General features: G+C 35.8%; 2 protein-coding genes across 2 annotated transcripts; both read right to left on the minus strand.

Annotated features, from left to right (window-relative positions):
* Nucleotides 1–994: 994 nt before the first annotated feature.
* LOC119067894 lies at nucleotides 995–3,667 on the minus strand. Its single transcript, XM_037171183.1, has 4 exons — nucleotides 3,365–3,667; nucleotides 3,211–3,302; nucleotides 1,267–1,351; nucleotides 995–1,197 (listed from the first exon to the last, which is right to left on the minus strand). The coding sequence occupies exons 1-4, from the start codon at nucleotides 3,542–3,544 to the stop codon at nucleotides 1,057–1,059; spliced, it is 498 nt and encodes a 165-aa protein (XP_037027078.1). The 5' UTR covers nucleotides 3,545–3,667; the 3' UTR covers nucleotides 995–1,056.
* Nucleotides 3,668–9,672: 6,005 nt separating this feature from the next.
* On the minus strand, nucleotides 9,673–11,924 carry LOC119067884. The gene is made up of 4 exons (XM_037171164.1): nucleotides 11,744–11,924; nucleotides 10,560–11,613; nucleotides 10,046–10,474; nucleotides 9,673–9,914 (listed from the first exon to the last, which is right to left on the minus strand). The coding sequence occupies exons 2-4, from the start codon at nucleotides 11,600–11,602 to the stop codon at nucleotides 9,719–9,721; spliced, it is 1,668 nt and encodes a 555-aa protein (XP_037027059.1). The 5' UTR covers nucleotides 11,603–11,613; nucleotides 11,744–11,924; the 3' UTR covers nucleotides 9,673–9,718.
* Nucleotides 11,925–15,708: the final 3,784 nt, after the last annotated feature.

Raw genomic sequence — 15,708 nt, forward strand, 5'->3', positions numbered from 1 at the left:
CAAATCAATCAATTTTGACGAGTCTCATATTGTTTCAATATTGACATTCATATTGTTTTACGAAAAAACCGGAATTTTCGGTTCGGCTGGAACCGAACCAGAATATTCGGTTTGAACTAGAAGTAGAGTAGCCGGATATGAGCTCACTACAAGCGAGCTTCGGTGAACCGAATTTCTTTATCTTTTTTTCCTGATTGGTGCGATCCATACGTATCTATTAAAGCAAAAATAACTGAAATCCATCTGAATTTGACCGACCTACAAGCAAAAATTGCTTGGCGCCCTGCACCTGGTTCACGACAAGGGCTCTAAGTCACGAGTTTGTTATCTAATTTCCATGAACTTTTTTTTGTCGATCGGTATTGTAAATACCTTTTTTTTGACGCATTATTTACAAGTGTAGCGTTGAAGAGATAACTTTGAAAAACCCTAAAGGACTTATTGGGACCCAGCTCAGGGGACGTCAAAATCACCCATTTTCGAACTTAACCTTCCCATTCATGCCGTAAGTGTGCCTAAAATTTGAATTTCAAGTTCGTTCACTGAAAAAAGTGAACCGAAAAGTACATTTCAACGCTTCCTTGTATGGAAATGACGCTGCTTGATTTTTTTTAGATTGTTTTACAGTGTTAAAATTGGGTTAATACACTGTTCAGTTTCAGCACTCTACTTAGAGTACCACTCATGCTTGAAGTGCGTCGTTCGAATGGAAAATATCAAAGAAATAGTCGCTATCTTTATGTGGAACGAATGGAACGATGGAAACAAACTAAACCCACGAAAGAGGTAAGAACTTATTTTGGCGTGATTTTTTATCTTAAGTCATTTTTTTCAGTGTGTTTTCGCAAAAAAGAGTGTTTGAACCATGTATAAAAAGCATAATGCATATAACTCATACGGTAACGTCTGTGTGTATGTATGAATATTTACTGTCCGTATATTATACATACGTAACTACAGTCATGAGTATATAAAGGACAAAAAACAATTTTCTAATTATGGCCTCACGCTGAGATTTTTTTTTATTTATAGACCATAAAATTACCATAAATGAGCTTATTGCGTTAGCGGCACATTTCTATTACATTTTTGTTTTGTACTTCTCAATTTTAGAAACATATTTCCCATTCGGTGTATCGTCTCTTGGGCTCTGTACAAGGATTCCTTCAGTTGGCCAGATTGATTGTACAAACCCGCCTGGGGTAGTTATGGAAAGAGAGATATCGTATTTAAATGACTCAAACAGAAAATATCATTTTACTTTACCACTGAGTCATGCTTTCTGTCCAATTCGTCTTTTAATTCATATATTTGATTTAACAGATTCCTTCTTTCTATCAAAAATTTTTCCCTGAAAAGCGAAATGTTTTGTTTTTAAATTTGAAACTTTTGTTTATTTGAAATTTTGTTTCGAGACACTCTTCAGTTCATTTAGTCCATAAATTCTAAGTTTTTTATATCGATATTATTGGATTCCTTTCCGTTTTACAGTTTGTAGTCTTCTTTTGCTAATTCTTCTTCTGACCCCTCATACGTCATCAATACGAAGCATGGAAAATTTTCCACAATGCGAGGGGGAAACCACTCGGGTAATTGATTACACACCCTGCTCGGAATTGACGGAGAATCCGGTAATTAAACGGAATTGACAAGAATTGAAAGGGATTGACAGGAATTAATGGGAATTGAAGAGAATTGAAAGAAATTGACAGGAAGTACCTTTAGAAATTGAAAGAAATTGAAAGGAAGTATAAGATCCGGTAACTGAGGTAATTAAATGGAATTGACAGGAATTAATGGGAATTATGTAAGAAATTGACAGTTAGTGTCTATAGAAATTGAAAGGGAATGGGGGATTGAAGTTTTGACCAATTCGACGCAGAACGTCGTAAGCAAAAAATTGTTCTACGGTATGCCTCTAAAATGCACAGATTTTTTTATAAAATTAATTTTGTTTACAACGTGCGACCCTAAATGGACCCAATTTTATCAGCTGCCTAAAATGTGCCCGAGGCCGTTTCCAGTCTCGATGCAGCAAGAACTACATGGGTATCGACCATTCTGATTAAAAGAATTTCTAAAAACAGTGTAAAATCAAAAATATAGGGCCGTTTGTAATTTTTTTACTGAACGTTTCGAAGTTTAGACGAACTTATAAAAAGATCAGTGCATTTTAGAGACATACAGTTGAAAAATTTATTGTTTAGAATAATGTTTTACGTCTATTAAAAATAACTTGTCAAAACTTCAGTCACCCATTGAAAGAAATTGAAATGAATTGAAAGGAAGTAGAGAGAATCCGGCAATTGGATGAATTGCTCCGGTCATTGAGGTAACTAAATGGAATTGACAGGAATTAATGGTAATTGAAAGAAATTGACAGGAAGTACCTATAGAAATTGGAAGGGAATTGAAAGGAATTGAACGGAATTGAAAGGAATTGAACGGAATTGAAAGGAATTGAACGGAAATAGGGCGAATCCGGCAATTAGACGAGTTGCTCCGGTAATTGAGGTAATTAAACGGAATTGAAAGGAATTAGAAATTGATATGCCACTTTTTTGGCCAGTGGCTTACCCCTCGCCACAATGGTGTTGCATAAAATGAATTAGAGATGTGAACATGTATATACGAGCATAAGCATTCAATTTGGGTGAAATGGAATATATTTATCTACTTCGGTACATATGCTTAGCTATTATAATTCTAATTTGATTCTATGAAAATAATTGGCGTATTTTAGGAATTATTTTTAGTCCGCACTGTAAATATATCTATAGCAAAATTTGTAGCCACAAATAAATTTATTCTTATTCTCCTTATTATTTGTGGTTTCTATAACAAGAAAATTTAACCATTGACGTCATAAAGAAAAGACATTGTTTCTGGAAATCTCAATGGTCAATTAAAAGCCCCAAAAATAACTCGAAATGGCTTACAACTTTTTTGATATAATTATTATAAAAATCAGATTTTATAACGAACGAAACTGTATTTTTCTACTGCACGCACAATAATTATTTCGTGCTCATTAAGCGTGAGAGGTTTGCGTTGAAAAAGTAAGATGTTTGTAGCTATGCATTCTAGAGCTGGTTAAGTTATTCACTTGTCACCTATATAATTTTCATCAATTCGACCAACCAAAAATTATTACATTTAACAGTAGAAGGGTCATTAGCCACTATAACGTCAATTAATGGTTATATATACCTTTCACTCTGTAGCTTTTTATTTAGTTTATGCAAGTTATGTATTTCCTCTACGAGTTCATACTTTTCTTGAATCGTATTCGTTAGCACAATCTAAATGTGAATCAACAGCAGAATTTGGATTTGGTTTTGTGGTTCTGAATTAATAAACTAACCTGTAGATTGTTCGAACATTGTACACTGTCGCTTAAAGACAGTTTCAACGACCAATTATCAGCTTTCAGAGAAGCAATTTCTTTGTACAAACTTGGGTCTTCGTTTGTTTTGTCGGTGCCAAATGTTGAATTTTGAAAATCATTTAATGGCTCTAACTGAATTGCAATATCCCGAGACATTATCGAAGACGTTACGGTGCCGAAATATATTGGCTGATGGGTAGATATTAGTCGCGTGTAAAATGATGTACCCTACGCTGGACAGATGAGGTAAACTAATCAAAATTGAAGATTTTAGTGACGTTACTAAGTTGGTCTGATCTGACTACTTTAATTCAACGATGACTAACTGATTGAGGAAAAGCAATAGTATTCTGTTTTTCATAATCATTTTCTCCCCTCCGCCGAAACCTTGGGAGCCTTTTTTGTGAAAAACGTGGTGTTCATCTCCGGGAAAAATAAGAACAAAGAGAATACTTTTGCTTTTACTAAAGTAGTTATCGTTGAATTAAAGTTCAAAAAAGTTGGAATTGTTATTTAGGTCACGGAGTGATAATCTACACATCTAGTGCATAAAAATAGTTATCTGTTTACCATGGGAAGAAAATAGGAAAGAGCGAAAGTTTGCTGCCAGAGCGAAGCGAAGTGAACACATTATTTTTCATCTGTCAAACGATCACACCTCATACCTATGAAATAGATCTCAGTGAAGTATCGACCAACCTTAAACCTACCAACTTTTTTATAGTCCGGTCGTCGTGACGAAGATTTTTGCTAGTTTTCCAAAGTCGGTAGATTTGAACCTCCGACAAAAAGTTGGTAGGTTTAAACCTACCAACTTTTTTCCAAACCTACCAACTATTTGTCAAATCTACCAATTTTTTTGCCCAACTTACCAAGTTTTCAGTTGGTAGGTTTTGTTGGTAGGTTTAAACCTACCAACTTTTCAGTCTCGCTCGATGAGAAAAGTCGGTAGATTTGACAGAAAGTTGGTAGGTTTGAACCTACCAAAAAACCTACCAACTTTCTGATCGAGCGAGACTGAAAACTTGGTAGGTTTGGCAAAAGGTTAGTAGTTTTGAGAAAAAAGTTGGTAGAATTGACAAGAAGTTGGTAGGTTTGAACCTACCAAAAGAACCTACCAACTTTCTGATCGATCGAGACTAAAAAGATGATAGCTTTGGCAAAAAAGTTGGTAGGTTTAAACCTACCAAAAAAACCTACCAACTTTCTGATACGTCGAGACTAAAAAGTTGATAGCTCTGGCAAAAAAATTGGTAGGTTTGAACCTACCAAAAGAACCTACCAACTTTCTGATCGGATCGCAATTAACGGAAGTTACAATATCTCCAGAGCCCATTTTTGATCTTTTTATGGCAAACCAAACACTTTCCTAATACAATTTATTGAAAGGTAAATTCAGTTGCCGTCTATAATTTGGTTCTGTAAATTTAAGTTTTATAAATATAACAAAAATTTCACAGACTAATTATTAGACGATGCGAGAGAAAAAAATATTAACTCCTAAGTTACCAACACCGTTACGGCGCCCGGCTCGCATTGCGGCCCTCCGCTTCGCTCCGGGGCAATGGGCCGGATCGCTCGGCGGGTTAAAACGCTTCATATGTGCAATGAATGGCACAGACTAATTATTAGACGATGCGATAGAAAAAAATTAACTCCTAAGTTACCTCCTCTTCGCTCCGGGGCAATGGGCCGGTTCGCTCGGCGGGTTAAAACGCTTCATATGTGCAATGAATGACACAGACTAATTATTAAACGATGCGAGAAAAAAAAATAACTCCTAAGTTACCAACACTGTTCCGGCGCCCGGCTCGCATTGCGGCCCTCCGCTTCGCTCCGGGGCAATGGGCCGGATCGCTCAGTGTGTTAAAATGCTTTTTATGTGCAATGAAAATTGGTATTACTAAACTTCTTTACGTTACATTTCGTAAAGGGATGAGTTCCCTAGGAACCAACAGAACGCCTTTACGGCGTGAAGAAAGTTAGGAATTGAGTTGAGATTGAACCTACCAACTTTTTATCGCGCTCGATGACAAAGTTGGTATATTTCTTTGGTAGGCTTAAACCTACCAACTTTTCAGTCGAGCTCGATCATAAAGTTACTAGCTTTGGTAAAAAGTTGGTATGTTTAAACCTACCAAAAAAAGATACCAACTTTCTTATCGAGCGCGACTAAAAAGTTGGTAGGTTTAAACCTACCAATTTTTTTGTCAAACATCCTAACTTTTTGCCAAAATTGTCGTCACAACGACCGGACTATAATCAGAAGTTGGTAGGTTTAAGTTGGTCGATACTTCAGAGAGATATGAAATAGTTATTTGTTTTAAGAAGAAAAAATTTGTAAATTGTATTTGGAAGGTGTTGCAAGTCACAATGCAATTTCCAACTTTCTTCCTGATTTTTAAAACAAAGGCTTTCGAATTTTCATCGGAAGTGAGAAAATGACTATTGTGAAAAACGTTGTGTTCACCTCTAATATTCTAACTAACTCTGCTCTGCATTTGTTAATGCATTCTGAGTTAAGAAAATAAGCATAATCACGTATGAAAAATTCAATAATAAGCTTAACCTAGTCTCTATACAACTAGTAGATGGCGAGTGGTGGTTTGATGTTTCCTTTCAAACAAACAAATGGTTGAAGAAAACAACGTTACTTCTATGTATAGTATACGGACGGTCCTTTTGATACTATTTTCCACAAATAAGAAATACAATTTAACGGACGGTTTAAAAAATTAACAGTTTGAATGGCCAGGTTTTTTCTGCCGTAGTAATATATGTTTAGGTTATACCAATAGCAATTGCACAAAGTCTTGTGTGTTTATGATTCGTTCGTTTTCTAGAATCCGTTAAAAATCATCTCTTCAAATTTATGAAACAAAAACCTTCCTATTTTCGAGAAATAGTACTTACAACAGCACGGCAGAGTAAAATGAACCTGGCAGGAGCGACTCATTTTTGAAACGTAAAAAAGATGACCTACCACTGTACACTGTACAAAAATGAACTCGAATGAATACTGACTTAAATTGAAATAATTTTTTTCGCAAAATATGAAGCTACTAGTAGATACTTCAGGTCCCTAGTCAAATAAAGCGATCCTGCCTGGTTTACTTTACTCTGCCGTGCTTATAACAACGAGCGCAAAGTACTATATTAGGAATCTAGATGTGTAATTATGACATGAGGCCGCAAAGAAATTCAAGCAAGAGTTGCAGGTAGAATTTCATATTTTCGCGGAGCTGAACACAACGTGTATCATGCATGCATTTTGCGATTTTTTTTGGAGAACAACAAAACATGAGTTATTTACGTATGAGTCTTGTACAGGTATGTAATTTTTCACGCGAAGAGGAACACGAGAAAAAAAATTTAATTGACATCATGAATCATGAAAAAATTAATAAACTGATTGACTGTTCGGGGGACAAAGTAGACATATTCTCTACTGTGTTCCATTATCTTAACGCATTTGAGTGGACAAAAAGTTAATTTTCACAAATTTCATCAAAAACGGAATGTTGCTTCAGGAGGTTCCTAATTGATGCTAAAGGGCTTTGTAACGAATGAGGCTTAAACTTTACACGCAAAATGGATCAAGAGAAAAATTCCAAAATTTCCTCACTTCCGTACCCCAAGGCATGTAAAATATATTGTCGTTTGGTTAGTTCATTCGAACATCAGAACCCAAAACCAACCAAAAAAATGTCTTGATTTTAATTATTAACCGACGAAGTTTCTAAAAAGTGCACCAACATTGCCCATGGAAATAATTTGCTGACGAACTACAGCATTATCAGTGAATCACTTGTCGTTGGTTTACTCAAGAAGAAATTAGAAGAAATTTGTCTTTGTAAATTATGGCTTAGTCTTTAAAAGCTGCGTGTTCCGAATGAATTAAGATATTTTAATCTAACAAACGTTTCACATGGATAGGGGAAAAAGAATCCTTTTTTATAACATGATTATTCAGACTATAAACATTTTATTGTTATAATAATCGTTTTCCTTGAGGTTAAACTGTAGAGCGAATTTGTTTACGGTTTACGCATTTTCATACAGACAATGTTGAATAAAAACAACAAGAAAACGAACTGTATCGATCGTTAGAATAGGTTAGGTGTAGCACATAACAAATGTAAATCTTATTTGTCTAACCGTATCGGTGTGTCGTTGTTTTACGTATCGTTTGATGCACATAAAAATAATTCAAATAATTATTTGATATAATGTCTGTCAGCAAGGTTTTTTCTTATTTTGATTTTGTTTTCCTTTTCTTTTTCTTTTTTTTATTTAAATACCATTTTGCCCATATTTTGATTTCGGAATTGATAACAAAACCATAAAAAATTCAATTTCTATTTTTGTATCTTTTATTGCATGTTAGAATCGCTGTAGGTTACATGCAAGTACAAAATGTTATTTGCTTTTTCCTTATATTTACCGACAGAAAATTAATGTTGAAATCAGCATACACAACAGACAATGGCAAAACGTTATGCAAAAATTGCTTCTTTTGCACACGTATTAATTTCGACATGTTACGTCACTGTTTTAGTTTCGAGTATAGTCAACTAACACCATTATCAAACTCGTAGGAATTTTTGAGTTTGAACCATTTTATCAGTAAAAGTTCCCTCTTGTCTTAACACTCCGTAGTGTACTAGACTCGCTAACGACATTAAAATTTACAGTTTCAAGTCGCTTGTCACATAATATAAAATCAATGTGTGTCCCATGCGAAAGTTGACTATTACATAGCAGTTGGCACCATGCGAAAATGATCCATTACATGATGAATATTTAAGATTAATTTTACGTGAACTCCAGTTTGATATTCAATTTTCGCGTGTGGCATAGACCAGAATACATTGGATGCTGCTACATAATTAATTAATTTGGAAACAGCTTTGTGATATACAGACTCGTTTTTGAGCAACTTGCTTATCGACATTTGTCTAGTTTGTATTTCCGAAGCGAAGGCTAGGTACAAGAGTGAAATTGCGTTTATCGCAAAACTGTTACCTCATCCAATGAATCACTTTCACAGCTTCGAATGTAATCTGATATTTAGGCGAGCGGAGGGTGAAAGCATCACAAGGGAGAAGATAAGATTCCACAGATATGAGGTTACACTATGCGTTTTAAGTCACTCTTGAAGTTTTAACTATTTAACGTTTTGATAGAACTATAGTGTATTCACCACTTTTCAATCTTTATTCAGTTGATCTTCTTTCCTCTTTTGTGAACTTATTATCCGCGTCATATGCGAGGATAATTAAATATAAATTCTCTGCTCTTGGAAGAATGTTTGCCTTAGTTAGAAACATGAAGCGAGGCCTATGAATCTCTCTTTATGAAAGTCAGTTCTAGGTTTTGTAGTTTTGCACAACTTACCACATGCTCAAGTGCAAAAGTACTCCAAAAGCATTCAAGGAATTGTTAAGGAATGACCTTCGACATCTTGATCATCCAAGTATTCTCGAGCTGATTTCGTAAAATTTACCTGCCCCGTATTCCTTGTAGTATTAACAGGCATCAGGCATCATAAATTTAAAACTGTTTCCTGTCGAATTTCAGAATGATTGGTCTTCCTAAAAGAAGTGAAAACGGTCGACTCGCAGCGAGGCCTTTTACTAGACATCGTGATGCAAAAGATGTGCAACAAATGAGGTTTCGAAAGCATATTACCATCTCATAATATCCTATGATAAAATAGTAAATGTGGTCGTCAAACAGTATTGCTCTTTTAAGGCTTGCAAAAGAGCTGGTCAGAATTCACCTGTCACATCTGACATCTGTCATCTGATATCGATAACGACGACAAAAATAATGACAAGCTCTGGGTAATACGGTCCTTTATATGGTAAAATGCATGTTAAAAAATGAAGTACAAGATTTGAGATAATCATATTAGAAATACTTTGATTAAAGTAATAGACCATATAATAATACTGGTCATTTGCTTGCTGTCTGTAACAGGTTGCAGAAAGCCCTGGTTTGTATCAACGGCATCGGCAGATAGTAAACTGTCTTAGGTCATATTTTTGGTTCTTAACTTAAGGACTAAGGACAACGTTTACTGCAATTTCTCCCAGCTTTTGGCTCCTCACCACCCCATAAATAATTTTTTCGTAATTTGGTATTCTTCAACAAAGAGTAACTACACACAGACTTTACAAAGTCGTGAAAGTTGTGTATGAATAGATCTGGAGAGTCTAGAGCAAATGAGCTTTCTCTCTTGCTAGTGAGTTTAATTTTGATTGAAAATGAACACACGAATATAAAATTCAACGGACAGAATATTTATTCAACATCGGAACATACAATCTACTTGTATAAGTTAGCGTATGCTTCGCCACAAATCAATTTGTGTTTTAAGCACTGCCAATCTAAGCGCTGACAATCTTTTCCACAATAAATTGCCAATTTGCACTTGGCACACTTTTGGCCAGGGCTCAGTGGTTTGAAACACGTTCGACACTTGGGTCCATCACTGACTGGAATCAGGAATTCAGGGGTCGCTCTAAAACGAAATGAATAAAGACATTGACTTAGAACATTCGTGTGGGGATTGTATATGTTCGTGAAGTAATTTATTCGCTGAGGAATACTGCGTCAATTCAAAATCAAAAGTTAACGGCCCCATTGTAATACCTGATAAACATTGTACTTTCGTCTCCATTCTCCATATGAAAATCCGGATTCAATAGCTTCCACACCGTTCCAAATTGAAGCCTCTGCATCAATTCCTTCAGACGATGATTCTCTGGACGTTCGGTACCCAAATTAACCAGTAATTTGATGATGTCTCCGGTTGTGTCAGCGACAACTGTCTCAAAGCAACTTGAACTGTAGATGAGGTCTTCCACCATAGTCAACTGAATCATTTTCGATGTATGTGCACGTGACACCTTTGTCATAGTCATTTGATGCAAAATGAGTTCTTCATAATCGTCATAGTTCAATGGTGATGGCATCGGACTCGTGTTAATGTCAGGAAGGAGTTGGGCTAGAGACGCGACGGCTGGATCTGATAACATGTCTTTCAAGCGACGACGATGTTCAACACACGCATCGATTCTCCTTTTATGTGAACATGCAGAAAGAAATGGGAGAAAGAATTGAAAAAAATGTTTGAAAGGAAACTTGTTAAGCATTTCGCTCTCACCGTTTCGTCGGCATTCGCATGTTTATGTAAGTCGTTTCATCGATGTGAAGGAAACCTGTCTTCGGTGGTCCGAATGTTACATGTGCGATGCGGGAGTCTCTACTATCGACAAATACATTCATCGCCGGTTGGATATTCACATGTGCGGCCACAAATTTTTTCGCCTCTGAAGTGTATGGCAAAAAACATGGAATGATGTCGTTTTCCGCTTTTAGACCATTTTGATAGTAATGGTTAATTTCACGTATATCGTCAATCATCATCTCTGACGATGGAGCTGCATACTTGAATGCCAAATATGCCACCAAGTAATTGTTCTCGGCGAAATGTCTGTGATCTTTGGGCGCAATTTTCAGATAATCTTTGAACGCCTGTTTCACATCTTCGGCCTGCTTCTTTTGCTTGCTCCAATTTATGTAATCGACGTTACCAACATCTGTCATCATTCTCAGCGTCGAAGCTCGTGCATTCAGAATGCTTTCATCAGTCGGAAAAAGTTGACATGCCTCATCACAGGCCTTCAAACCACCTTCCCAATCCTTCGTAAACGTAAACAGATAGCAATAGGTTCTCCAGAAAAATATTTCGGTCGGATATTTCTTTCTGGACATGTCATGGAATTTGATTGCTTCTCTGATGGAATCCATGTCACATTTTTCGATCATCAAAATGCCATAACATATCCGTGCATTTCGGTCGACTGCGGATGATCTTTTTGTTTCACGTTTAATGACATCACCAGCTATTGACTGAACTTTTTGTCGAACATCTGGCAGCCAAACTGCAAAAATTTCACTTGCTCGCAAACCATCGGCATACTCTCTCAAAATTGTTTCAACGCAAACGGATTTTAGTACCTCATCCGAGTGGTCTTGCATCATGACTGAAGCCGTAACAAAGTGATCCACAGCTTTGACCACTACCGAAGCATAGCTCTTCGGATCGGCGATGGCGAGCTTTTGAATTTTTCGTCGATTTTTCATGTATTTGCCGTAAAAAGTATCGTCAACATTGTGAACGGTTTCAGCAATGTTTCGTTCCATCGTAAAAAAAACTGCGGCGGAAATGTAAACATGGATTTAGTGAAGAGATCTTGTAAAACTTTAAATTTGTGAGGTTAGAAAATGATGATATGCTGAAGTAGCAAACTAAAATTTTCAATTAAATTAGGGGAAAAGTCCTACCTAAACACAAACGGATATCGGCTACAATAAAATCACAATTCTAGAAGACTTCCTTCTGATTTTTTTTCCTTTAAATTAGTTATAAACGACAGTGTGATGTAAACGAAGATGAAAAATGTCTTTCTTATTCAACGAATTCAACAATAGATTGCCAATGGTCAAGTCAAGCGAGGCAATTATATACCAAGTATGTTGTGGAAGTAGCGCCATCTAAACAGTAAACTCCAAAAGCTTTTAAGGAATTGTTAATCCATCTCACCAACGCACTTCAAGCCAAGGCCCTCTCAATAGAACAAACTTACAAATTAAAATGAAAAATCATGAAGCTGTGTGACATGACAGCTTCGTGTGCAGAAGGTAAAACGTGAATATTAATTTGTCAAAATAAAGGGACTCATAACCAAGGTAAACATACATACTGAAGGTAACGCAAATCCTCAGGGAATAGCAAGAAATACGGACCCCAAGTTCCGGGTGAATATAAGATTTGTTATGTTGCATCCGTGACGTTTGGCGTGATAATGTTGTTGCTTAGTATTGAGTTTTGGCATGTGTTGCAACCTAACAAAGTGAATTTGACTTGTGTCCAACATTATAAAAACTATATTCACCCGAAAGTAGGGATCCGTGTGTTCTTGCGGATTTGCGTTACCTTCAGTGTTTATAAACTTTGCTCATAAAGTCAAAGCAAAGTTGACGTTTTCGTGTTAGTGATGGTGTATGTGATATAATTTTTCGATGATTTTCGGGTCATAATGCCTCCATAGTTAGTCTACCTCTATGCTTCAAGCAAAATTGATAATAGCCGACAGATGTCAAATAGAGTACTAACACACTGTCAAGTATCTGTACCCTTTAGAGTACCTCTCGCATGCTTGTAGTGCGTTGCTCAAATGCTTGCACTACGAGTCGGAGGCTCCAAGACGGAAGGCTTATAAAATTTATTGCGACAATCATATTCTACTAGAATAGTTTGATTGACAATTAAACAAAATGTCCAGGTAAAAGTAAAACAATTCCGAAATGAAGGGACTTCTTTAACTGCGTCAGCAACAACGAACCGATTGACGTCACCGTTAAGACATCAAGGATCTTGATTAAAACGGAAAAATGGAAACTAATAGAGTTTTTTTGCGTGACAAGTGAAAGTTTTATATGTACATATATTAACCATTGCGAACATTAAAGTATTTTGAATGCTCACTGGCCACGATAATTATCAAAAGTGGAAATATGTTAATAACCCATAGTTTGGAAATTATTTTTTATTTTATTCAAATGCTTAACGGTCCTGTAAGTGTTATTCGTATTGATAAGAAATTTAGATAAAATGTCCTTCTAATTATACATGAAATGGGTCAATTGGTGTTCGTTGAACAGTTAATATATTTATAAAAAATCCTTAATTTCACAATAAATTGGATACAAAGATGGATGTGTGTGATCGTCCGTTTTTTTTATTACATGTTTTGCCAAAATTTGTCAAAAAAAATTTAACTTTACTCCCTTTACACATAAAAGAGGACATTTTAATTGCCACTTGTATTGCAATAAAATCATTAAACCTGTTACTTCATGTCTGCATCGCCAAGCGAAAATCTAAAATCCATAACCATTTAAAGCTCATTCTTGTTGTTTCTACAACGATGAGTAATCGAAAAAAAATCTCAATTAGGCGCAGGGGCGGATTAAGATTTTCAGCGTCATTTGGAAACGTTATTTCAGCGACAATTTTTCTATTGGAACTTAAAAATTGCTCGACCAGTACCCTTAAAAACATAAAAAGCTCTTCTAGAAAGAGTTTATACGTCAGACGTTTATAAGTCGTATAAGTTTATAAGTTATATTTCACAACGTGTTAAGCGTTTATAAGCCAGTCAGACAAAAGTCAAAATATATAAAATCTAGTTTTTACTAAATCGAAAGATAATCAAGCATTTCGGGTTTCGGAACCTTTTTAGTTGAATGGATTTGCTTTCCGCTTCATTAAATTCCTGAATGTCCAATACCCCGATTTAAATTCTTTCTCACATAAATGTTGTCAAAATAAATTCTGGACCTAAAACACAAACAAAATGCCAGTGTGTAGCTTGTGATCTCAGGAGTCTAGCAAGGTAATTAGTTTTTCAATAGGACCAATATCGGCTGAGCGATAAGACTTTGGAAAATGTTTGTTTTTGTATGTGATTGGCACATGATTTCATAGTCTTATCGCTCAGCCGATTTAAAAACTAATTACCTTGCCAGACTCCTGTGATCACAAGCTACACACTGACATTTTGTTTGATCGAAATCCATCGCGTAAAAAATTTCATTTTCCAAATGTGGCAGTTGTACTGGATATACTTAGAATATATACGCGATATACTTAGTATAAATAAAATGAATGGAATTCACCTAATGACTTATTCGCCTAGTCGGTTGGCCTGTAGAGGCGCCACATGTTTTTATAGTACTTCAATCTCACCGGACTATTTTTTTGTGTAACAACTTCACATTGATTCATTAGTTTAGAAACTAAGGGTTAAATCTAATACAATTTAGTACTTTTCTTCATAAAAAGTCTGCTGTCACTGAATTATTTTTCATGAACAAATTTCACTGCTGTGACATTCCATGGGAATGAATCAATGTGCAGTTGTTACACAAAAAATAGTCAGTGAGATTGAAGTACTATAAAAAAATGTGTCGCCTCTACAGGCCAACCGACTAGGCGAATTGTAGCGCGTTTGAAATAATTGCGCATGAATTTGCTTTAAATTCAGAGCAAAGAGCCGTAACTTAGATAAAAGACAATTTTTAATTGTATGATTTTGTGTTGCAATTTTCAGTGGAAATAAAATAGTATTTTTCGTATCAAGACAGGAAATGACGATTTTTTCAGCACACGTCCTAATTTTCCTTACTCGCTTCGCTCGTAAGGAAAACTTAGGACTGGTGCTGAAAAAATCCATTTCCTGTCGAGGTACGAACAACGTTTTGTGCATCGGACAACTGAAATAGACAAAACACATCAATTTACTTGAAAACATACACACTTCACATTCACCATATTAAATTTAATCAATCGTATAGTCATAGAAAAATTCATGTAATTCTTTTCCCGCACTATAAATCGTAAAGAAATGAAGTTTTTTCCCGCTCGATATATAGTTCGGGAAAAACTCACATTTCTTAATGAAAAATCATGGCAAAATAGGTCGTATTTCAGTTGTGGGATGCCCAAAAGAATTTCCAGTAAATTGTCTTTTTTTCCGAATAACGGCATTAGTACGGCAATTACGTCAATAGAACATTAGTTAAAAAACACAAAAATTATCGTTGAAAGCTATAAAAAGTACTTATTTATTTATTTATTCTTACGTCAACCGCAATAAGCTACCTGACTACAATTTTTTTCTCGTTTAAAAACAATCAACCATTCCAAGCATGAAACAATACAATAAAATAATTCCAAAATGAAAATTAAATTAAAACGAAAACACATCAACCCTGATCGAGCGATGAGGCAAGTGAGTGGAGATTGAATTGATCCACCAGCACAGATGGTAGCATCGCTGACCTAACACAGTTCCGAAATATGTCCCTTGACATCGAACGATTGTACGTCTGGGAGAAGCAGTTGAACATCCTCACAATACTGTTTATAGGCTCATGTTGACCATAATCCGTTCGGTGGTACTCAACAATAAGGAACTCATGCCTCCGAAAAGTCCTGTTCGGATGATTAATTCTCAATTTCGAAGCTAATGACGGTGCACGTAGACGGCCGCTCAGCAGATCAAAAACGAATAGAACGTTCAAGTTAATTCTTCTACGCCATAGTGGTTCGATGTTGATGGAAGCACAACGATCGAGATAACTTGGTAGACGATAATTGCTGTCTCTTCTCACTGTTCTTCTCAATGCGAACATCAGTACCTTGGATGGAGGTGAGTCGGAGTAATTGGTTCCAGATATACTGC

This window comes from Bradysia coprophila (genome assembly GCF_014529535.1).
Source record: "Bradysia coprophila strain Holo2 chromosome X unlocalized genomic scaffold, BU_Bcop_v1 contig_130, whole genome shotgun sequence".
Taxonomy (NCBI): domain Eukaryota; kingdom Metazoa; phylum Arthropoda; class Insecta; order Diptera; family Sciaridae; genus Bradysia; species Bradysia coprophila.

Excerpts from the sequence above, each read along its gene's own strand:
- LOC119067894 (XM_037171183.1), bottom strand. The coding sequence starts at position 3,544 with ATGTCTCGGGATATTGCAATTCAGTTAGAGCCATTAAATGATTTTCAA. Across the intron at positions 3,303-3,364 it reads AATGTTCGAACAATCTACAG|ATTGTGCTAACGAATACGAT; the intron begins GTTAGTTTATTA and ends ATTCACATTTAG. Across the intron at positions 1,352-3,210 it reads AAAAAGCTACAGAGTGAAAG|GGAAAAATTTTTGATAGAAA; the intron begins GTATATATAACC and ends TTCGCTTTTCAG.
- LOC119067884 (XM_037171164.1), bottom strand. The coding sequence starts at position 11,602 with ATGGAACGAAACATTGCTGAAACCGTTCACAATGTTGACGATACTTTT. Across the intron at positions 10,475-10,559 it reads ATGCGAATGCCGACGAAACG|GAGAATCGATGCGTGTGTTG; the intron begins GTGAGAGCGAAA and ends TTCACATAAAAG. Across the intron at positions 9,915-10,045 it reads GAAAGTACAATGTTTATCAG|AGCGACCCCTGAATTCCTGA; the intron begins GTATTACAATGG and ends ATTTCGTTTTAG.